This window comes from Typopeltis vanoorti, chromosome 10 (genome assembly GCF_054136105.1).
Source record: "Typopeltis vanoorti isolate ZY-2024b chromosome 10, IOZ_Tvanoo_1.0, whole genome shotgun sequence".
In the NCBI taxonomy this organism is placed as follows: domain Eukaryota; kingdom Metazoa; phylum Arthropoda; class Arachnida; order Uropygi; family Thelyphonidae; genus Typopeltis; species Typopeltis vanoorti.
The window spans coordinates 74,568,152-74,593,555 of NC_143558.1; the positions used below are offsets into that span (position 1 = coordinate 74,568,152).

Below are 25,404 nucleotides of genomic sequence, written 5' to 3' on the forward strand. Positions count from 1 at the left end.
CGAACATAATTCATTCCTAAAAGCTGTTCGAGAACCAATTTGTTTGAAAACTGAAACCATTTTCCCATAAGAATTAATGTAAAATGTATTGATCCGTACCCGAATCCCAGATGATTGCTTATTTAAACCTTTATAACAGTACTTCATGCATAAAATCGTATACAAAATCAATGAAAATGCATAAAATCTTACACAAAAAGAATAAACACAGTAAATAGATAAAATATGGACAAAAATTTAACTTCACTTTAACTATACGGAGGAGTTGTAATTTATGAAAAAATAACAAAACGCAAAGAAAATCAAGAAAACCCACTGCAAATTTGAGCAGGTGTTTGCACTGAGTGGAGGCTACCACATAACTGATGCTCTCGCCTTACATCTCAGCTTGTGGAACACGTGGTTGCTGGTTTGTCTGTTCGGGAACCGAGATTCTGTTCGGAAACCGTTGCGTTTTTTGTTCAGAAAATATGTTCGGGAACCGATTTGTTTGAGATCAGAGTTGTTCGACAACCGAAGTTCCACTGTACCTGGTTTGTGTGGTATGTGGTGCAAAGAAGATAAGTGTAATGACCTGCATGTATGGTTTGTTTGACTTTATTGCATTTATTTTTTATGTATATTTTATTCAGAAGTCACAAGTTTTAATGGCGAAACTGTTATGTTTCATCTTCTTTGTGGTTATCCACAACCAAACAAAACCTAGTTTATTGGTCAAGTTTCCATATCCAATCATATACTAAATTTCCACAAAGGACTTGCATTTTAAATGCAAATATTTTTAAAACCAAATTTTTATTAACTAAGCTAAGATAGCTCACCATTATCTTGTGCATATGCATACATGGCCATGCTATTCTAATCAGTAGGTGTCAAGGTGATAGTTTAACAAAGAAAAAAAAAAGTGTATGTTATAATGTGTAGAATTCCAATCGATGATTTGCACAAGCATAACTTTGGCAAATGTCTAATTTATATGATTAATCATATCAAGCTGTAATCTAATCAGTTTAAAGAAATTAGCACTGTTGAGAAATCTTGAAGTGATGACTGAGAGCATCTCAAACTGGGCAAGCACATTTGTGAGTTACTTTTATAGGCAAATGCAAATTTGGATTTGAATATTCATTGGTCTTCTGTTCACAAGGGGTACTTTGAAAAGATTGCTAAAAGGACAAAAATTATGTGGCAGTAACGAGTATCTTTTTTATCTGACATCTTTCCCACATCTATGGTACTAATGTACTATAGGTTGAAGCATATCCTCCCTTCAGCTGACAGATAGGTTTATTTTGAGTTCACTAACTGTGTGAAAAGAAAGTAAATTTCTTCAACTGTGTAGTGTCACATTTCAGAGAACATAAATGAGCACAATTGGAGAATTTAGGATTCTTATTTAATTGTGCCATGTCTAGATCCTGCTGCAATTAAAAATGCAAAATGCTAAGCATGTCTACTTCTTTTCATAAGAAAGTGTTCTTTCTTTTTCTTAGAACAGGCAAACCAGAGATAATTAAATATACTGACCTCATAATCCTGTGGGAAGTAATGAAAATAATGGATTTTTTCCTCAACACGTTATCAGGTTGATAGCTAATTTTGTACACTGAGAAAGAATCCGTGATAAGAACAGGCATTGGATTAAATGTTTGGCAAGGATACCTGCTTTCTCCTCACCTTTTTAGTATCTATTCTGGTCATATCATGCATGTAGCAGTGGATGAGCTTAAAGCAGGAATTGGTATAAGTGGTAGATTGAGTAGTAATATGAGGTACACTGATGATACAGTACTCCTTTGTAATGACAAGGAAGAACTGGGATACGTTCTTGACAAAGTTAATGAGATCAGTTAGAACAGAGGATTTCAGCGCAATCCTAGCAAGACAAAGATTATGGTTCTCAAAGGAAATGCAGGCAGGGGAGCTCCTGAGAAACCTTAATGGAGAAAGAATTTAAGAAGTCAGCAAGTTTTGAGTACCTGGAATCCATTATTAAAGTGAAGAATTGCTGTTCATAAGACATCAGAAGAAGATTAGGAATGGCTAAAACAACAGTTAGATTTGCCCTTCCAGATTTTAGACAAGTCTTTCTCTCCACAGGAACAAAGTTGAGGATTCTAGATGAAGCTGTTTTTCCAACAGTGACTTGTGTATGTGAGACTTGGAAAAAGAAGTTTGATAGGAAAAGAATAGCAACTTTTGAGATGAGTGTAATAGAATGCTGTTGAGGATATTATATACGTAAAGGCAGACGAACGCATGGGTGCTAGAAAGGATTGGTAGAACTTAAAGGCTCTTTAGGGTTATTGACAGAAGAAAGTTGAAATACTTTGGAGACAATGAAAGGATAGTAGGGGAGGACTTCTCAAAAAACAGTAATAGAAGTTAAAATTCCTGGAAAATGAGAAAGGGATAGATCCTCAATGAGATGAACAGATAGTGCCTGACTGATCTTCAGAGTTGAAACTGCCAGAAAATCATACAACAGAACCACTTGGCAAGGACAGATGTGGCACATCACTGTGCAACAGTGACCATACAGCATCTGATGTTTAATGAATGGACAAAAAAAAAGTTTTTGATTTAATTGTCAGTTTTGTTTATGTATTGCTAATTATGTTTTGTCATAAATAGTTTGTTTACCTTACTCATCACATCTCACCACTCATTACATCATATGGTGGTCATTACAAATATCAGTTCTGTTGATTATCACTGATTTTGTTGTAAAGAAATATGACCAATGAGAGGATACGATATGCAAGTCATTTTCTTGGAATACTCGGTCACACCACAAGGGCAACAAGGCAACTTAAAATATGCACATTGAATAGTGGTAATTTGATTGTTAATAGTGGATATTAAAACTTCGAAAGTTAAGAAAGAAGTATTTATTCTCTCAAACTATTCCATTATGTTGATTCTAACTTGAATGTTTTTATATTATTTTCCCCAAGTTGCTTCTGTGTCATATGATATTGTTCTTCTCCATCCAGCAATGTTTCAGAACCAGTCAGATTCTGAAATTCACCAGTGTAGTTATGTGCAAACCTAAGGATTTTATTTTGGGAGTTTGAGACTGAGTTTTTAATGTTTACTTATAATGGCAAAGAAGTTTTTTTTTTCTTTTTTCTTTCCTTCCATAAAAGTAATTCAAGATAGTGTCGGAATTGTAAATATAGTGAAAAATGGTATTAATATTGAATAAATGGTGTTGTATCACTTACAAGATGTCTTCGCAGACTGATAAACTAATACATAAGTAGTTATACAGGGTTAAAATTTACTATAGCATTAGCAAAAGCTTCTAAATCGACCTGATCCAGGTTGGTTAGATGGTTTATAGTTTCTTTGGCACCAAAATGGCATGTTAAAGGTTACAGCTATAGATAAGCAGTTATAGATCCAGGAATAAATATTTCACTATGATATATTTGATGACTATGATAGAGTACAGCCAGATTAACATTGTAAGTGAGATATTTGCTTGTTTGGTGAGCAATGTACCCTTTAAGCTGTGTGCACATATACCCATCAAAAAGGGAGTGTATATGCCTGGTAACTGTGCACAAATTTTTTGTTTTCAGAATTTATAATTTACAGTCAATTTTTGAACGTACTGTAAAAACCAATTATATGAAAAATTGTACTTGTCACTTACTTTATGTAATTTCTGTCTCTACTCCAAATAACCTATTCCAAATTAATACTCTAATTCATTATTTTTCACCTGTACTGTGTGAGTGAACTGACACTGATATCAAGTTGCAGAGTCCTATTTGTTCAGAGTATCTACTGTGTAGACCAGAGCTTTCCAAACTGTGTGTCGCGACACGTTAGTGTGTCGGCTGCAGTGTGAAGGTGTGTCGCGTGAACATAAAGCGTTAAACACAATAATTGCTGAAAATTTCCACAGCGGAATCCATTTCGCAAAGTACCGGTACGACTTTTAGTTAGCGCTGTTAAAGAAGATATTTGGTCAACTGCTCGGAACCCCCCTCTGTCTATACTGACTTGCATGCAACCATCACCATCAGTTTCGTTTTTGTTGGGGTTTTCTATAGTTCATTCAAGTATGAGTGACAGTAAATGTAAACAGAAGCTAAATTGTGCAGAGCTGCACTAAGGAGTCCCAAAAATACTTTACTTTAAATAGAATGTAATTGCAAGATGTTTTACGTTCTAGAATTTAAATTTCACTTTCAAAATTATAATACAAACTATCTTTTAATTATTTTTAACCTTTAAGAATATTTCATATCAATATACTTCGATAAATAATGGAGAATAAATGCAGCCGAATTCATCCCTGTGGTTTAATCACGTAGTAGTCGCTCGGCTTTATTATCGTTTGACCAATAAAAATAAAGCACCCCACTTATTCATACAAATGTTATTATTGATGTTTATTCTAACTGCAACGTGAATAAATGAAGAGCTGGCACTTACCCATAAAATGGACAGGTTTCTAATTAATAAAAGAAAAGCTGAAGGTGACATTTGCGATGAACAAAATCTATTAACTGTAGAGGAAACTATGCAAGAATCAACTGTTGAACAGTCTGCATTAATATGGAAGAAGTGTAAAGGAAAATTTTCCACGCCTCATTTATATAATAAAGATTATATGAAATTGGGGTTCACATTTTCTGGTAATGAAAAACCATCCTTGTCCCCAGTGTTTAGTTTGTGGGGTGATACTTGCAAATGAAAGTATGGTACCAAATAAATTAAAGCACCATTTTAACTCAAAACACAGTCATTTGTCAGAAAAGCCAGTAGAATACTTTATTGAACTTTCAAAATCTATAAAGAAGCCGCCTACATCGTTCACCAAGAGAATGAAGACATCAGAGAAAGCTCAAAAGGCAAGTTACTTGGTTGCTTAATTAATTGCCAAAAGCAAGGAGCCACACACTATTTCCGAAACCACTATAAAGGAATCTTGCTGTGCTATTGTTCGAATAATGTTTGGGCCCGAATTTGAGATAGAAGTTAATAAAATCCCTTTGGCAGATTACACGATTAGAAGACGTATTCAAGACATGTCTGCTGACATTAAGCTGCAAATAAAAGATATTTTTCAAGACGATAATGATTTTTATATTGCAGTTAGATGAATCAGGAGATCTCAGTGGGTTAACGCAATTACTCATTTTTATACATTTCATTCATACTAACAGAATTATTGAGCAATTCTTGTGTTGTCTAGAACTTCCAATGAAAACTAGAGGTGAAGATATATTTAAAACAGTAGATTGCTTCATGAAGGAAAATAATTTGCTATGATTAAATTGTGTAGGAATATGCACAGATGGCACTCCTTCAATGGTTGGTTCAACAAAAGGTTTCACAGCTTTAGCAAAGAAAGAGAATGAAAATATTATAATTACTCATTGCTTTTTACATTGCGAAGCACTAGTCGCGCAAACCACTGGTAATGAATTAAAAAAAGGCTATGGACAGAGTTGTTCAAATGGTCAATTACATTAAAAGTAGACTCTTAAATCAAGATTATTTGCTAAAATTTGTGAAGATATGGGGGCAAAATTTAAAAAAACTTTTACTGCACTCAGAAGTTTGTTGACTGTCAAGAGGTTGAGTGCTTTGTCATGTATATGAATTGAGGGAAATGATGCTCAAACGTTTTGAGGAAAATCAACAAAATGAATTCTGCAATCTAATTCAAAACAAATTATGGTGCACAAAATTGGCATATCTTGCTGACATATTTGAACACTTGAATAAAATAAACATCAGTATGTAAGGAAAAGGAGAAAATATCTTAACAGCGGTGGATAAAATTTGTGCTATGAGAGGATAGAAATTTGGAAAAGGAAAGTGAAAGAAGGAAATTTTGAAATGTTTTCCAAAACTGCAGTCTGTGAACTAAAATGTGATATCAGCTTGTAATTGTTGACCATTTAACAATTCTTGGAGAGAAAATACAAGACTATGATTGGATCAGAAATCCATTTTTTTCAACTGCAACAATTAACTTGTCACTAATTGAAGAAGAAGAATTAGCTGAAATAAAAAATGATCGAAGTCTGTTAATGATGTATGAAGAGGGTGATTTAGACAACTTTTGGATTCGTGTTTCAAAAATGCATCCCAATACAGGTAAAAAAGCATTAAAAATTCTTTTGCAGTTTTTCACTATATACATGTGTGAAGTATCCTTTTCAACAATGGCAAACTTGAAGACATTGAAACATGGAAGCTTAAGAATGCTTGATGAAGAAATGCGAGTGTCTTTATTTACTATTTCACTAAATATTGAAAAGCTGTGTTCATCCCATGAAGCTCATATATCTCATTAAAATTCTATTATTATATATTTCTTTGTTTTCTTTCTATTTCTTATAACAATGAAATTAATCTTGGAAATAAATATAAATATATTATATATTTTTATTTTGTATATTTTATTATATATAAAAATACAGTATGATCGAAAAAGCTCAACAAGCGAGCTGTGAAATCTGTTCTGTTTTCCCTATATTAAATACATTGAAAAATTAAGAAGAGAGAATCATTTCAGCTCACTTGATGTGTATTTTATTCGATCATACTGTATTATATATTTTTAATAAAAATGAAAGGTTTTCATGAGATAGGTTGTGTCGTGAAACAAGTTTAACCTCTGGTTTGCTAATAGACTGTGTCATGCTCTCAAGACGAGTATAGTCTAACTCTATCACGCAACCTTTAAAGGAGTTATATGATATTTGATCTTATCAAATATCAAAAGGAGTTGCTTGTTATAGTAATGATGGGATCAGTTTTAAAAGGAGTAAGTGATTAATCACTTACTATAAATAGTGAATTTTTATTAACCCGGTATCGGATGAACAGGAAGAGATTTTTAAATAAACCTTCTAAAAGTTCTACAAAATATAATTGTAAAAGCATATACTTAAACTACATCTGATCTGGCCACATGACCCCATGAGAGGCACATCAGACTGAATTACTGTGCTGCGAAATTATGTTTGTCTACAAAGTGTGTCACCAACATGAAAAGTTTGGAAAGCACTGGTCTAGACAGTACAGTCACTTGAACTTATGCAGTTGGTGATGGATTTTCATATCTGCATGGATTTAAGCATATAAAAATGCTTGGAATTTCCTAATCTAGAACTTGACACAATGTGTTTATAAACTGCATGCAGTAAGTATTAAGTATACACATATTGGCCACTAAATAAATTAGAAACTTATTTAATACAGGTATCCCTTGATTAATGCGATTAATTAACCCCTCGATGTTACCATATATCAAAATTGCGTTAATCAAATATAATAATCAATGGTAAAAATTACAATTTGTCCATGATCGATTACTTATTAATAATTCGTTTTATATGGTATTCTTTTAGGAAAGATAAATAATGAATGCAAAGTAAATGTTTAATAAATGCTTGTACCTACATTAGTTACTACAATTTTTTATCAAAAAGAGTTATCAACAGTCGTTTGAACAGTTTAGTTTTTTTTTATCTGCATAAATTTTACGATAACAAGCAAAATGACTCTCTAGACCTTGGCAAACAAGTTCTTCGATTAACATCTAGACCCATATCCATTACTTGCTGCTTAAGCGATTCTAAACTGCGAAATATTCCATCCAGATTTTTGATTATGTCCTTTGGAACCTTGCATTCCATTTGTTCATTGTCTTCATATGCATGTTGTTTAATTTCAAGATGATCGATGTCACTGAAATCTTTTGAATTTTAATCCAATAATTCTTGAACATCTTCTGCATCAACACCATCAAAATCAAGGTCTTCACCAATTGCAATGATTTCTTCAACCACATTGTTCACAGGATTTTGAAAACCACCTAAGTCATTAGTGCATTCTGGCAAAAGGTTTTTCCAAACAGCTCTCATGCAGCTAGAAGACACTTGCTCCCTCCCACAAGTCATGAATGTTTTCAATTGCATGTTTAATGTTAAAATTTTTCCGAAATTCTTGGAGCGTAATCACATTTTATCCCATTGTTGTCTACTGCCTTTGAGAATGTCTTTTTAAGAAAATAGGCTTTGAAAGTTGCAATGACGTCCATTGCTACAACTCATGTCCATGGGTTGTAGCAATAAAGTTGTATTTGGCAGGAAAAAAAATGAAACTTTCACATTCTCGCACAGATCATTAAGAGAATTTGGATGAAATTCTTTTTTGGATGAAAAAATTTATGAAGAACGTGATTTGTAAATACAGCAGAACAATTGGAGTTTGTAATACACTCCCAATTAATGCTTATTGGGAAGAATCACATCATCATGCTTGTGACTTTCTTTCTCTTGGCCAGGAAATGCTCCTCGAGGTTTGCATGCTTTTGCATGGTAAATTTAAGCACGTTAATTATAACTCTTAGTGCATGTATAAAGGGATTGTTGCAATTAATTTTGCTGCATTAATCAAATCCCACGTTAAGCAAGGGAATTGAAGACAATCTGCCATTTCAGCTCCTCTTCAATTACCTGTGCATAGTTCGGCAAGATATTGGTTGGGAAGTAATGAAATTCAACCAGAAATGTTCAAGTATGGTGATAAAAAATTTTTTTACAGTGGCTGTGCTACATATTTCAGAAGGCATGGTCAAAGACCAAATTCCAGATGATTGGAGTAAACCTCTTAGTATTCAATGTATGAAAAGGGAAATAAAGCAATTTAAGAATTACAAAGGAGTAAATGGAACATTTTACAGAGCAATATGTAGGCTATAAGTTGTAAATCAGCAGTTAGAAGTTGTCAAGTATCTCAGCATGATCTCAGTCACACCATTTATGTTGACATATTTCTGTAATTCTATGCATGTCTTTTTTGTTGATTCTTTTTATGTTGAATCTGTTGGTGTTCAAGATTTTTCAGAAGAAACTGACTTTTCCTTATGTGCCAGTTTTCCTTGACAAACATTAGATTTGTGTAGCTGGGTGACAAACCCCAGGAGACATGACATTTGATCATGTACCATTATATTGTTGTTTTTGAAGTTACCATTAATACAATCCACAAAATTCCAAATTGGCAGCCCATCCTTGTTCATTCATTATCTATGTGAATGCCCATAATAGCTGCTCATTTTGAAAAACTGGAAGATCTAGCAACTATCACTAGATCTTCCAGTTTTTTTTTTTTTAATTTTTCTGTGGTTTTCATAATCATATCTTCTGTATTAGAGATAATGAATCCATGTTTCCCTGATGTTAGGCCTTAGTTCAGTCTGAACTCACATGAAATAGTCTGCTTGTTATTTCTTTACCTTTTTTTGGTCCACCCTTGCAGCTAAAAGTTGTGAGTATAGAGCACAGAGATATGATTAGATCCTATAGAGCACAGAAATATACTCTTTTGAGGGTTGGGTTTTTGTGATTGTCTTTTCAAGGGAGTAAAATTTCATTATCTGGTGTGAGACTGCTATCCTGCTCATTGGAGGCCTGAAGTGGCTTGAAGTTTCATGTTTGGTCTCCAGAGCAGTGTTTTGAATGTGATTAAAAAAAAAAAAAAAAATTTAAAAAAATGGAAAAAACATTCTTAGCCCACCCATGGTATTAATGTTATTATAGGTTTGGTAACATTAGAGACATGCCACCACTGTGAAGAAGTGTCAGAAGGTAGAATATCCAAAGCTTACAAAAAATCAGACACCTGTCCAAAAAACTGATTTTGTGTTTTGGATATTTTACCTTTTGACATTTTTACAAGTGGTGGCATTTCTCTTGCTTTGAAAGGAAACCTGACCATTGGAGACATAATGATTTTAGACTACCTTCAATTTTGTTTAATGTAAAAAAAGTATTTCAAGTGAAATTAGAATTTATAACTTCAGTTCTTTAATAAAATTTCAATATTAATAAATATTTTATTTAGAATTTTCACAGGGTATGATCCTTCCAGTGAATAAACCATCAGCTGTAGAAAAAACCATTCGGAATGATTCTTCATATAAGAATTTGGTAAGTAAATCTTTTTAACTTATTTAAGCATGTACTATGGTGTTGGTTTAATGGGTCAACAGCTGAGTTTTAACTATGTTAGCCATGGGTAATTCAGTGCTTCAGACTAAATTCAAGAGATAGTCTTTAGGATACTATTCTTTCTTGATGCAACTAAATTGATTGGAATTTTAGTTGTATTAACAACTCATCCTGCCATGGTGGATGAAATTGTCAATCATATGAGACTTTTTATGTATGTTATTTTAGTGGTATTTCAGTATTACACTTGACATCCATTTTGATGCATATTCACATTGGTGGTAGGATGAATAAACATAATTTTGGTATTATTTACAAAATATTAGTTTTTTTACTTCCAGTATTCTGGATAATTTGCAAATCATTGCAAAGCATTCTGATGTGAGACGGAAAAATTAAATTAATTTTTGGTATGAGCAGTGCATGAAACTCATCACTGAATCTTAATAATAAAATTTTATTTTATTATTAAGATTCAGTGAGGTGATTTTGAGAATTGAATAGTTTGAAGCTTCTAATCTCATCTAGAGTGCAAAGAACCAGATTTTCAAGCAAAGATGAGTTTATTCTCTTGTGGAGGTGGCAAGGTTTTTTTTTTTTTATGGAAATGGGTTTTTCATCTTCCAAATCAGCTAGAAGAATACCTGCAGTTTACAAATGCTTATTAGCAGTAATCAATTTTTTCAAGAAGCCAAAATTTTATATGCATTGGTGTCACTTGGTTGTGAACAGATCCTTGAGCATAACAAGAAAGGGAAGATGGAATGGGAGAACAGTTTCATTTATAAGAGCAGTTAGCCCTCACTATAGCATATGTTGTAATGAACTTGCTCACTATAACAAACCATAGAGAACTACAAGACAGTTCCATATGTAAGGTCATTATAGCAAACTGTCTATGCTATTTTTTGCTATAGCAAGAGTTTCTTTATAAATAGAAGGCAGTTGACAGTTAACTTGCTATAGCAAACTATTATAACAAACTCCCAAAATCTTGTAGGTATAATATCATGCAAAAGTAATTTCACTGTAACAAATTATCAACTATAACTCTTCTTGTAGTTCATTACAAGTTTGCTGTGGCAATTAAACTGCAATTGGTTAATTCACTAGTGTTCAAATGAAATACAAATGGCATTCAGCTTTTGTCAGAAATTCTATATGCATTGGTGTTTTAAATCTTTTAGATGCTGCCTTAAATTTCAGCTTCCTTGTTAATGATAGTTTTGTGGTTGAATAAGGTAAATATGCTGCACTTAAAATTATAATGATGACCTATAATTAATTTCTAATCTCAACAGTTATTAGAGAATATTAGAGAATTTGCCATAAATGTGAAGTAATTAATGAAAAAAATTATGAAGCCACAGGAAAACAAGAAATAACCATGTCAACATAACTGTGTGCAAACTGAGATATATACTGAAACAGGTTGAGGCTAATCTAAATATGATTTATTCAGGATGGCCTATCAAGTTGCCCTCTAGGGGCTGTATAAAAAATAAAATTAATTCAGAAGGAAAGCTAAATGTTTTTTCAGAATGACCATCTTAGATCTTAAGGCAAATTCATGTAACCATTGAGGTTAGTGTTTCATGGCTGCTCCTGGTTCTAAAAATAATCTCTCAGACTGTAGCAACTTCTTTGCAGCACAGTTGTTCTCTTCCATTTAATCCTGTGTGAAGGAGCATCTAGAGCAGTAGTCGCCAAAGTGGTCAATATCGACCCCCAGGGGTCGATATAACATTGTTAGGGGTCGATAGAAAAATATAAGACATCATTGTATGGGTAATATTTAATTCGGTTAACTTAGATTACCTCCATGCTGAATGACAACGCAATTAATAGTGAATTGTGGGAACAGTGACATGAATAGGACCTATAAGATGGAGCAAGGTCATGAAAATAGTTATGGAGGCCAATCAAGTAGGCCAAAATGACGTATTTACCAATAAACGGATGTCGGTGGTTCCCGCCCGGCTGGCGCGTATATGGTTGAAGCTGGTTTCAGTCATGTTAATGCCATTTTAATAAAACAAAGAAATGAGCTAGATATAGAACAAAAACTGAAGGAACTCCTACAAGAGGCCAATAAAGCTGCAAGGGATATTCCTACTGGAACTATTGGGCAAACGAATCAACTTATGTACTCAATAGCCTACGTTGTAACATCTGAATTAGGATATAAGATTAGTGAACCCGAAAGCAGTAAGGCTCAGGAACCAAAATGGAAGCACTGACTGGAGAATAAAATTCTTACTCAGAGCAGATGTGAGCAATTTGAAAAACCTTAAGGAAAAGAAGCTGAAAAACACAAAAATCCGAAATAACCTCATAAAGAGATACAATACTGGAACACGACCTATTGATGAAGTATTAGAGGAAGTGAAGCAAAAAATAGTTGCAGCTAAAATAAGAAGATACAGTTCACGCATTGAACAGTACAAGCAAAATTCGATGTTTCGCACAAATCAGCACCAGTTTTACAAGAAAATTGATTGCTGCAGGAATGATAACCTTAAAGAAAATATAAATATAAATACCAGAGACAAAGAAAATACACTAAAGTTTTGGAAAAATCTATGGGACAACCCTAAGAAGCACAATAACAAGGCAAAATGGATTGAACAAATTACGAACGAATCTCGAGAACAAAAAATGGACCAACTGAAAATAACAACTGAAATGGTGCAAGCTAAAAAAATAAAAAAATTTGTCAACACCCGGGAAAGATGAATTACATGGCTACTGGTTGAAATATCTAACAGACTTACATGAAAGACTTGCTAACCAATTTTATAATGTTTTAGAAGGAAAAAGCAAAGAAGAGTGGCTCACAGCAGGGAAAACGTTTTTGATCATAAAGGATAAAGAAAAAGGTCCGAACCCAGAAAACTGCCGACCAATAACCTGCCTGCCAACAACTTTTAAGCTACTCACAGGCATACTAGCTGATAAAATATAGAGCTATCTTAAAGCAAATTCTCTTCTCCCAATTGAACAAAAAGGTAACAGCAAAAATTCAAGAGGCACAAAAGACCAATTGCTGATTGATAAAATGAGTCTTAAAAATTGCAAACATAGAAAAACCAACCTTCATATGGCTTGGATAGATTATAAAAAAGCGTTTGATTCGGTGCCTCATAGTTGGATTTTAAAATGCACAGAACTATTCGGTATTAGTGAAAACATGCAAAAATTTTTGCAATCCAGCATGAAAAACTGGAAAACAACACTGGTTATAAATGGAGAAGAAATTGGAGGGGCATCTATAGAGGAGATAATGAGTCAAGGAAACTCATTATCTCCTATATTGTTTATATTGTCATTGATCTCCTTAACTAGAATTTTAAATAAAACTGCTCATGGTTATCAAACCACACAAAAGAGTGCAAAGATATCTCACCTTTTATACCTGGACGATCTGAAGTTGTATTCAAAATCAGAGAATGAACTCAGATCGTTGCTAAACACTGTGCACATATTCAGTCAAGATATATCAATGGATTTTGGCTTAGACAAATGTGCAATTGCTGGAATAACAAGAGGAAAGTTTGAAGATATGAATGAAATCGAGTAGCTCAATGGTGAAATAATCAAAGCAATAAAATTCGAAGACAGCTACAAATATTTGGGAATTTTAGAAGCATCACAAATTCTGCACAATGAGATCAAAGAAAGAACTAGAGCAGAATACATAAGACGATTAAGAAAACTCCTTTAGTCAATGCTTAATGCTGGAAATTTGATAAAAGCAATTACCTGTTCTGAGATATTCAGCAGGCATTGTTGAATGGACCCAGCTAGAGATGGAAGATTTAGATCGAAAAATTCGAAAATTAATGACAATGCACCATGCCCTCAATCCTCACAGTGACATTGATAGGCTATATCTATCACGCAAAAAAGGAGGTAGAGGATTATTACAAGTGAAGCAAGTTATTGAAGAAGAAAAATTAAATTTAAATGATTATCTGCAGCAAACAATGGAAAAATTTCTAATTGAGGTAAGGAAAGAGGGTTTATTTAAACCCATGGAGACAAAATTGGAATACATAACCAACCAAGTAAAAGTGAGAACTGAAAGATGGAAAAATAAGGCATTGCATGGAAAATACCTTCACAGCATAGAGGACAGCGCTGACAGCAACTTGACCTGGCAATGGTTGAGAAATGGAGCACTAAAGAAAGAAACAGAATCGGTAATTTTTGCAGCACAAGAACAGGCCATTAAAACCAATGTTATGAAGGCAAAAATACAAAAAATTCAAGAAGACAGTAAATGTAGATTGTGCAAAGAAAAGGAAGAAACGGTAGACCACATAAGTGGATGCAGCAAAATCGCACAAATTGAGTACTGTAAAAGGCATGATAACGTAGCTAAGATAATCCACTGGCATTTATGTAAAAAAAAAAGTATGGGTTTGAAGTATCTAAAGACTATTGGAAGCATAAAGTTCACCAGAAAGTGGTTGAGAATGAAAAAGCTAAAATACTCTGGGATTTCAAAATCCAGACTGACAAAAGCTTGGAATGTAAAAACAAGGGTGTTAAGTTTATTGAAAAAAATGAAAAAATTACGAAATATCGCGATTTGCAAATCGAAGTTGCACGAATCTGGCAAAATAAAACTAAAGTTGTTCAAATAATAATAGGTGCTTTAGGCACCATCCCTAAAACATTGAAAAAATGTCTAGAAGCACTCAAGTTAGATGTATTAAAAATTGGGCAGCTGCAAAAGGCCGCTTTGTTCAGCACAGCTTTCATTTTCAGAAAGTATTTCCACAACTCATAGGCCCTTGGGTAGGGCTCGAATTAGTGGAATATAACCAGCCTTTTCTTAAGACTAAAGAAGCAAATCAAGCTTCGATGAATATTATATATATATAAATTGACAAAAATGGAAAAAAATCCTTAGCCCACCCATGGTACAAATGTACTATAAGTTTGAATAATAACCTTTTGTGGGTGGTAACCACATAAGAAAAATTCTCAGTGGGAATAACTGTCATTCTCAGTTCTCCACATTACTGCTAATGATTTTATTGATAGAGGAAGAAGAACCAGAAGAGGACCAAGATCTAGTTGGATGAATGCATTTAGAAGTGCCATAGAAGATGGAAATATAAGAGCTAACAAAACTAAAATCGTGACAAATAGCAGATTCTTTTGGAGGAAAATTGTTGATAGGATTTAAAAATAAACTTCATGGAATACTCATAAAGTTATAGGCACTAAAGAAAAGAAGAAAGCATATTCAGTGTCCAACAAGTCAGTAGATGCCTTGACACTGTAGAGAAAGGTAAGAAAGCAATTTAATTTTTAACAAAACAATTTAAAAATTGCTGGTCTCTTCTGGACTTTTGTTTAGTAGATTTCTGCATTCCCATGTTTTACACCATGGATAAGCCTCTAATAAGAATATAGAAGAAAAATATCACAAAGGCAAAATACTTTCGAGGCTATTGAAAAAATGTAGAATTTTGGAAAGAAAAAGAATTAGATGAAAAAAGTGATATAAAAATTGTTTGGGTTAATTTGAAAGAATGTTGAATGCATTACTTGTTTTGTTTGACATTCTTTCTTAGAATGCCAAATGAAACAAGCATTGAAAGAACAGCTGTAGAAAACAGAAATGCAACCGGGACTACATACATTACTTGATGCAGATAGTCATCAAAACCTGCAATGTGGAAAAGCAGCCGAAGTAGATGTTCTTTAAAACAAAAGGGAAAATCACAGGACTATAAAAAGATTGGTATATAAGTTTTGTAGATCAGGAAAAGGCATATAAGGTGGCCAAGAGATAAGCTGTTCAAAACCATGTACAAGGGTGGTCTGAAAAGTTCTTGGCCTAACAATGAAAAAATGAATTCATAATTTCAAAATTATTTTTATTTTTCAACATAATTTCCCTTAAGACTAATACATTTATTCCAGTGATGCTCCAGTGCCATTATCCCGTCCCTGTAGTGGTTCTCAGTAAGATTACAAAATACCTCTCCACAGCTGCAATCACCTCTTGATTCAAAGAAAAACGCAGACCAGCGAGAAGAGTTTTAGTTTTGGGAAGAGATAGAAATCAGAGGGAGCAAAATCTGAGGAATAGGGTGGATGTTCCAACAATTCATAGTGCAGATCCCTTAATTTTCCCCATTGCCAAAACTACACTGTGGGCAGGCACATTGTCCTGATGAAAGATGATTTTTTCTTCTGCAAACTGGGTCTTTTCTCATGAATTTTTTCTTCTAGTCTGGTTAAAAGATCGGAATAATATTCCCCGGTTATTGTTTTACCGTTTTCAAGATAATTAATAAACATAATGCTTAGCATCTCAAAACACCGATGCCATGACCTTTCTTGCTGATAGAACCGACTGTCTTCTTTGGCACTGAACAACCGGCTTCTGTCCACTGTTTTGACTGCTGTTTGCATTCTGGTGTGTAACGGTGAATCCATCAATAGTAATAAATCGACACACAAAATCAGTTTTATTCTTGTTAAAATGCCCCAAGCACTGTTCAGAGATTTTCATGTGAGCGTGTTTTTGATCTGCTATGAGCAAGCGTGGCACCCATCTTGTGCAAAACTTTTTCATTTGCAATTCTTCATGCAAAATATATCTTACTCGTTGAAATGCCTATAGTCTCAGCAATTTCATACACTTTGACTCTCCGGTCATCCAAATAGCATGCACTTGATCAATGATTTATGGGATTGTTACACTCTTTGGATGTCCTTTATGTGGATCATCCTCAAGGCTGGTATGGCCACGTTTAAACTTGGGAGCCCATTTCTTAATTGTTGAAAACGAAGGAGAAGAGTGCCCATAAACTTTATGAATTCCGAATGAATTTCTTTTGGCAATTTCTTTGTAAAACCTTCTTTTACAAAGAATTTTATAACTGCACGATACTCAATTTTATCCATTTCAAGGGATACAGACAACTTTTGCTTCAGACATCTATATAAAACAAACCACTTGATAGAATGACTTGCAATTTCACATGAATGCTTATGACAGATGTACCAACTTAGGAAAAAAAAAAATCTTCCCGATATTGTTGCCATCTATGGTCAAGGCCGAGAACTTTTCAGACCACCCTCATACTTTTCTGACATTTGGTTTTATGATGAAACATGCAGCTTTTGTTTTACTATAAAATATAGAGCATTTGATTCGATCCTTAACCATATTATACTCATAAATTATGGCTAAATATATGAATAAAGAAATTGTCAAGAAAGTAGTGCAAATTAAGCTATTCATTTACAATTTTAGGTTTGTCATAGTCATTGTATTGCATACTTTCATGAAAGAATGAAATATGCAGATTATAAATGACATTATTACATTTATTTTAACTTTCACCAATAAAAAAATGCTTTTTTTCTTTTACAAAAAAAACCAAAAAAAAAAAACTGGATGATACTAATGATACTAAAAAAATTAGTCTTCATTTCTGTTTGTATTCTATTAAAATTTTTTACATGCAGGTAAGTAATGGGACATCATGGACAGAAAAAAAAGATGCCACTGATTGTAAAGAAACAGTGAAACTGTCAATGACTGAATCCATGAAATGCACAGCAGAAGAATTATACAGAGCATTAACAGTGAAACAGGTACTTGTCATAAATTTCAGAAATTAGTTAATATAAGTAATTAATTATATGGTAGCTGTTATTTTAGTTGGCTAATTTAGTTTATGTTGATTAAAGAAATCTTTGTAAATCCTTCAAGGAAAAGAAGAAACTTGTATATGCCATATACAAGTTTCTTCATGTACGAGTAGAACTTTTAAAATGACCAGTGTGCGTAAATAATTACTTTGATAACCTTATATATCAGCGGTGTTTCAGTTTGAAACTAGCAACTCAGATACTGATTAATAAACATTAGTCATTTAGGGAAACCAATTAACAATTAAGAATACCTAAACAAATTCTAAATTACCACCCAATTCCATCTTTTTAAGGGTCTTAAAAAGATGGAATTGAGTCCCGAACAGGCCACTTGGCCTATAATCCCGGAAAGGAAGAAGAAAAAGAATTCTAAATATGCCAACAAAATTGTCATTAATTTTCATTTCATTCTTAAATCTTATTTTTTTGTACAAATACCAAACCCTTAACTGCAAAAGTTAAAATTCAAATAAAATAACTGCCATGTTTGTATTTATTTCTGTACAAATTTGAAGCTATTTCATAAATTCTGCAAGCACCATTCTTACTCTGGATTGCTCTATTTCTGAAAGGCATTCTTATAATAGTTTATTTAGCTTTATCTAAGTTATATGCATAGAGTATTCTGGTTAGTATGTTCCTCTTAAATAATAATAAAAAAAAGTCTTAATGAACTGCATAAAGTATAGTAGATGCTGCTATATTGAAATAGTGGACACCAGAGATGATTTGTATGTAGTGCAAGGTTTTCTATAGCGAATTTAGGGACAAAATACTTTTTTCTATCATTCCATTTGTAGAAAACTAAGGAAGTGATGGGAAATTGTGCATTGATGATTGACTATGAAGAATTGGCAAATCATACATACATAAAGCACAGAATCCAAACAGTGGGAGACGAATAAAAACAGAGTATGAAATTATAAAAATGAAATTCATTTAATTTTGAAATGTTAATTTTGTATACTGATTGTGATATTTCTAAGAAATTGTTTGCTGTTGTGAAGGCTTTTAGCTTTTACTGCTTGTAATAAATAATGAGTTTAAAATAGTATCGATTCTTGGGATCTATGGGTGGGATCTTTCTGTAGATTTTCATTGAATATGAAAAAAAAAAAAACAGTTTCCACACCTATAGCTCAGTAGCAATTTCTTACTTGTCTAGAATGTAAATAATCAGCTACCTGAAAAGCAGGAAGTTGCTTCATTTTGGAAACCTTCCCCCTCCTGCTCTCATGTTAATTTCAGAGGAAAATACATTCTCAGCAGTCAGCATCATTTCCTGATATGTATCATTTAGGATGCACAAGATGCTAATATAGTACTGCACAACTAAGTTTACATTATTACTTGCTTCTTATCAACTACACTTCCAAGTCTACTATTTGCCAGGTTTCCAAAACTGAAATATAATATTTCTACTCCTTCCTACTCCCATTCTTTTTAAATGACTATACATTAGTTCTTTTCACACATCTCGCACGTTGAATACTAACAATGATTAAGTTCCTTTCTGATATCTTCATTTTTAATGATTCTGCCATTATGCTATATGTTCTGATTTTACTCAGACTGTATCTGTGGTGTTCTAGTATTTGATCTGTTTTATTTTTCACTCACCTTTTAGTCAGTAAGTTAAAATTGGTTTAAACCCAGGGTTCGCAAAATGTTTTCTGGCGGGATCGCCACGATTATTTTTAGCTGCCCTTAAATTTCAAATTTCGATCTGCCATAACCCCATGATGACGTGCTTCTCTAACTTCTTTCAATATACATCCACATATAGAGTATGTTGTATCCCGTTTTCATATCCCATAATTCAACGCCTTGCATTTAGCAACATTAAACTGGTATCCCCGTTCATCTGCTCACATTTCCAGTTGTTCTGATCCCCCTTGAAGAGTCACTACAGTCAGTAACCTTTCCCAGCTTCATGTCATCCATAAACAACTGAATATCTTCCTGAATTCCAATAACTATATCATTGACATAAAGGCTGAAAAGTAATGGTTCTAGCACAAAGCCCTGTGGACACCCCACTGGTAACTTTTTCCTTTACTCTGATTATTGCACCTCCATACACAAACCTTTTGATATCTATCAGACAACCAGTTGCCAATCCGCTTCATTAGCTTATTATCTAAACCTATATGTTAGAGCTTAAATATCAGTTCATCATGTGGAATCCTATTAAATGCCTTGCAAAATCTAAAAAAAAATTGTGTATACATTTCCCTCATCACCCACTCTTTTTACTTGATCATAAAAGTTAATGAGATTACTGAAACAAGAACATCCCTTGACAAATCCATGCTGACCTTCACAGATGTTATTTTCATGTGCCCATGTTTGTATATGAGCTCTTACCAATTTTTTTCAATACTTTAACAACCACAGGAGTAATCCAAACTGGAGGCATCAAATTAGACCATTCTCCCACCACCCTTTTTCACCGAATTACCCAGTGGTTCCCCTAGTTGCAAGGTCATTAAACAACCAAGTAAAGGGGCTATTAGTTTGTAGTGCATTCCCTTAAGACTCATTCACTTCCACTGCCTTGATGACAACCAGAATATTTAGTATTGTAAATACATACATTTCACTTACTTCTAATCTGTCAACCCTCTCTATCCCCTTTGGAATAAGACTCATCTTGGTCATTCAACCACCTTTTCTATGTAGCAAGACCCATCTGTTCACAATCATTCCTTCTTTTGCTGGAGACATACAAAAAAATTCCTAAGGATTGTCCCTTGTATTGCTTCCTTATATTCTAATTTTCTCTTCCTTGCTATACTGGTCACCATTCATGCTTGAACTTTATATTCCTCATGCTACTCTTCACACCTCTCATTCTATACTTTTTCCATAGCTTCTTTTTCATCTACAATTTTTTTTTTTTTTTTATCTGAGTGGTCATCCATTTTAAGAAATTTTTTATTTATTATTTTCACTCATGTTATACACTTTGCCACTGCTGTTAAGAAATAGTTCTCAACCAACTTCCATGCACCACTGATCTCTTTACCTTCTGATTCCCCTATCATTGGAACTGTCCCAAGTTGATATTGGTCATACATAACTGGTAATTAGCTTACGGAATCAACAACGAATATAAAGGATATTAATTAAAGGCACCTTTAATGAATAACTTCAATATTTCGCAACATCACGTTGCCATCTTCAGGAACATAAAAATATGGTATGTGCACGCAGGCACTAACAAAAGCAAATGAGGATGAAGGCAAGAAACTAATATTGTTCCTAAAGTCCTAATGGTGCCCATTAGGACTTTAGGACCATCCTTTATATGCGTTGTTGATTCCGTAAGCTAATTACCATTTACATCTTCAGTGTCATATAAACAGTTAAAAGAATAGAATACAAAGTAAAGAACAGTCGGTGGATCATCAATTAACATAGCTGCCCCGTGCTAGAAGATTAATTACTAAATAATATTAATTAATCCTTTCACATAAGAATGTTTTAAAGCGAATAAAAGTTGAGCAGCTCTCAGATGTGAACTTTATACTAAAATACACAAAGATTATTGAAGAAAAAATGAAAGAGTTTGAGAACAGGAACCAAACCTTGGAGATTCAGTGGCAAGCCTTGAAGAAAACCATGGTTGATTCAGCCAGAGAGGCATGTGGTGAGATTATCTGCAAGGATAGAAAAATCAGGACTCCATGGTGGACAAAGGAAGTTAAAGAGGCAGTGAAGGAAAAGAAGAAATCATATCAAAAGTTCCTGGCAAATAAGTCAGCTTTTGCTCTTAGAGAATACAGAGACAAATGTAAGAAAGCATAACACTGTGTAAAACTAGCTAAACAAAAGACATGGGAGAACTTTGGTAAGAACATAGAAAATAAATATCAAGAAGGTTGTTGAAGAAGCTCGGAAATGGAAGGAGTGCTGTAAAAGGAATTTAGAAATGATAAAGGCGACATGAAAACAGGAGAAAACAATATCCTTGAGGAATGGAGTAATTACTTCGAAAAATTGCTCAGGTATAAAAGTCTTACAGTGGCTGCACTGCATAGTTCAGAAGACAATACAGAAACAAATGTAAGAAAGCGTAAAAACTAGCGTAAAACACTGTGTAAAACTAGCTAAACAAAAGACATGGGAGAACTTTGGTAAGAACATAGAAAATAAATATCACGAAGGTGGTAAAATATTTTGAAGAGATTGTGGAAGAAGCTTAGAAATGGAGGAAAGAGTGCTGTAAAAGGAGTTAGAGATGATAAAGGTGACATGAAAACAGGAGAAAAAGATATCCTTGAAGTATAGAGTAATTACTTTGAAAAATTGCTAAATGAAGCAAGCAGTGATAGCACAGTGGTAAAATACAGTCAGGAGTAATATCTATACTTGAAGTAGAAAAAGCCATTAAAGGCTTGAAATGTGGAAAGGCAGTAGGAGTAGATGATATTCGACCAAAAATGCTGAAGTATTGTGGTATAAAAGTCTTGCAGTGGCTGCACTGCATAGTTCAGAAAGCCTGGATAGAGGGACGAATTCCCGATGATTGGAGTAGAGCTCTAATAGTGCCCATATATAAAAAGCATACTTGAGAAACGGTTGAGAAGAATTGTGTAAGAAAAGCTTGGTGAAGAACAAGCTGAATTCGGGCCAAATAGAGGCTGTCAGGATCAGATCTTCACTTTACGACAAATAGTCAAGAAAGCATGGGAATATAACAAAGATCGGTATTTCTGTTTTGTCGATTTGGAAAATCGACAAGGTTCCAAGAGAGAAGCTATTCAATACGCTACAGTTATATGGTGTCAATGGGGCATTTTATCAAGCAATACCTAGTCTGTATTTGAGTTGTAAGTAAGCAGTTAGAATTGAAGGAAGTACAGGGAGATGGTTTAATGTTAAATCTGGTATGAGACAATGATGTACATTATCCCCTCTGTTATTCATTATCTATATGGATCACATTATGAAGGAAAGTAAGTGGTATTAAACATGCTATCAGAATTGGAGATGTTAATGTCAGCTCTTTGCTTTATGTGGACGATGTTATACTTCTAAATAAATCCACTACAAGTTTGCAAGATTCCCTGACTAAATTGAATAACTGTTGTAATAGATATGGTATGAAGGTCAGCATTAAAAAGACGAAGACAATGAAAATAGTTGAAAATTGTTGAAAATGTCAACTGTGTTGTGAACGGGGAACCTGTGGAACAAGTAAAACATTTCAGCTACTTAGGCACGATTTTTAGTAAAGATGGTAAATTAAATATGGAAATAGACAACAGAATCAACAAAGGTGGTATGGTAGGAGGTCAATTGAATAATTCATATGGAATAAGAGAGAAATTAGTCGGAACACTAAATTAGCTGTATACAAGACAGTATTCAAACTAGTTTTAACTTCGAAAACATTTATCTGAGAAAAACAGATCTGAGAGCTGGGTCAGAAGTAAAACACTTGTCCAAAGACTAGAGACTGCAGATATGAGAGTCCTGAGAAAAATTAGAAGCGTGAACAGATGGCATCAATAGCAATATCATATTAAAAATGAGGATATTAGGAAAGAACTTGACATTGTCAACATCCAGGAATGCGTTCGCAGAGCTAATCTCAGGTGGTATGGTCACTTAAACAGAATGGGCGAGGAAAAATTAGCAAAACAAGTGTTCTCTGCCAGGTTGGCAGGAAAATGACCCAGTGGAAAACCAAGATATAAGTGGATTGATACGGTGCAGTGTGCCTTAGACGATAGAAATATAAGATCTGATAATGATGATATTGGAGTCTTGGCAAGTAATAGACTGATTTTGGGGAAAATTGTAGATAGGAAGTTAGTAATGGTGTAAATTTTTCATGTAGTACTATCATATCCTGTACACCCCTTGAGGGTATGTGTCAGGAATTTGATGATAATAATTAATTTTTTTTGATGGTTGCATAAAATAAGTCTCCCAGATTTTTGAGAGAGTGAGACAGTCATTTCAATTTAGATTCGGCCGATGTAAAATAGCTTCACAACTTTCTTTAAAAAGGCGTTCGTATTTGAACCTGGATATTATGAGTAGTGTCAATGCTGTGTTGTGCTAGACCAGACTTATGAGGTTTCATGTATTCAATATAATATTGATGTTCCTTAATTCTTTTTTCCACAGAATGGCCTGTTTGTCCAACATAAGATACATTGCATTTACATTGCATTGGTAAAAACTGCCAAAGATAGGGGTGACAGTTTATCTTTTGTAAAAGGCAATAAATAAGAAATTTTGTTGAGGAATATACATGGGAATCAGATGATATTTCAAAATTCTGCCTATCGGTTCTGAGATGCCTGTAATGTAAGGGATTGGAACTCTGCGGTCTGTTGAATTAATAATATTTAGTAATTAATCTCCTAGCACACGGCAACTATGTTAATTGGTGATCCACCGACTGTTCTTTACTTTGTATTCCATTCTTTTAATGAATACAATTATTTATTAAAAGAATGGAATACAAAGTAAATGTACCGTTAATTTCAGTATGACATATTTGTACCTTTATTAATTAAAAGTTATTACTGTGGTTTTACATGTTTTATTATTATAAATAACATCCTTATCTTTACATGTGAATGTTCGTTTCAACATTGCAATTATCTTTTGCGTTGTATTTGCAATCTTTGCCACATGGCACCTGAACCAACTTCCTATCTATTAACACTCCAAGATCTCTAGCCTCATCACTTTCTTCTAGCCTAATCCCCAAAAATATAATACGACATTGGATATCTAACCATGCCGAAGTGAATGACTTTACATTTACTGACATTGAACTGACACCCATTTTCCCATGCCTACAATTCCAGCCTATTCAACTCATTCTGCAAAGACTATCAGCAGCATTTCTGATTACCCTACCTATCTTTGCATAATTCAGCAAATAACTGTACAGTATCTCGCTTGTCAAATCCTTCCCAATATCATTAATGTACAGATTGAATAACAGTGGACCAAGCACTGATCCTTGTGGTATGCCACTTGTTACCTTAAACCTTGCAGACTCAGATCCCCATATACCACTTTTTGATACCTGTCAGTTAGCCATCCTCTTATCCATGCTAATATCATATAACCCAAACCCATTTTCTTCAATTTATGCAGCAGTCTGCCATGCTGTATTCTGTCAAAAGCCTTAGCAAAATCCTAAAGTATCATGGTGTATCCATTCCCCTTGTCTAGTTCAATGGTCTCATTGTTATAGAATATGAGCAAGTTGCTAAAACATGACCTTCCCTTAGTAAACCCATGTTGTTCATTGCAAAGTAGAGATTCACTGTCAACCCATTTCTGAATACAGGCCCTAACCAATTTTTCCAAAATATTCACCACCACTCCTGAGATACTAATTGGTCGATTGTTGGATATATATCAGTCTTTGCACCACCCTTGTGCAATGGAATTACCATACATTCCTGTGGAATCTTCCCTGTTCTGAGACTCAAATTTTATAGCCTGGTCAAAGGAGCAGCCAGTTCAAATGAACATTCTTTTAGCACCTGTGCCGACATCCCATCAGTCCCTATTGCTGTATTCTTATTCGGTTTTTGCAACAGCTCTAATACATCGGCCTCACACCCATTTTCACTATATGAAGAAACCTGCGTTTCTTCATATAGTGAAGCGGTAACAGTGAGCTCAATGTTGCGTTCACCAGGTTTGATAGCTTTTAACGAAATGAACACTTATTAACTGACCAACCTCT

At 33.9% G+C, this 25,404-nt stretch overlaps 1 protein-coding gene across 1 annotated transcript in view; it reads left to right on the forward strand.

Annotated features, from left to right (window-relative positions):
- Positions 1–25,404, forward strand: part of LOC150102513 (activator of 90 kDa heat shock protein ATPase homolog 1) — a 173,536-nt gene that overhangs the window by 96,974 nt on the left and 51,158 nt on the right. Inside the window, exons 6-7 of the mRNA XM_090399806.1 lie at positions 9,883–9,968; positions 17,487–17,615. Of these exons, the coding sequence (XP_090255932.1) occupies positions 9,883–9,968; positions 17,487–17,615 (215 nt within the window). The remainder of the gene's footprint in view (positions 1–9,882; positions 9,969–17,486; positions 17,616–25,404) is intronic.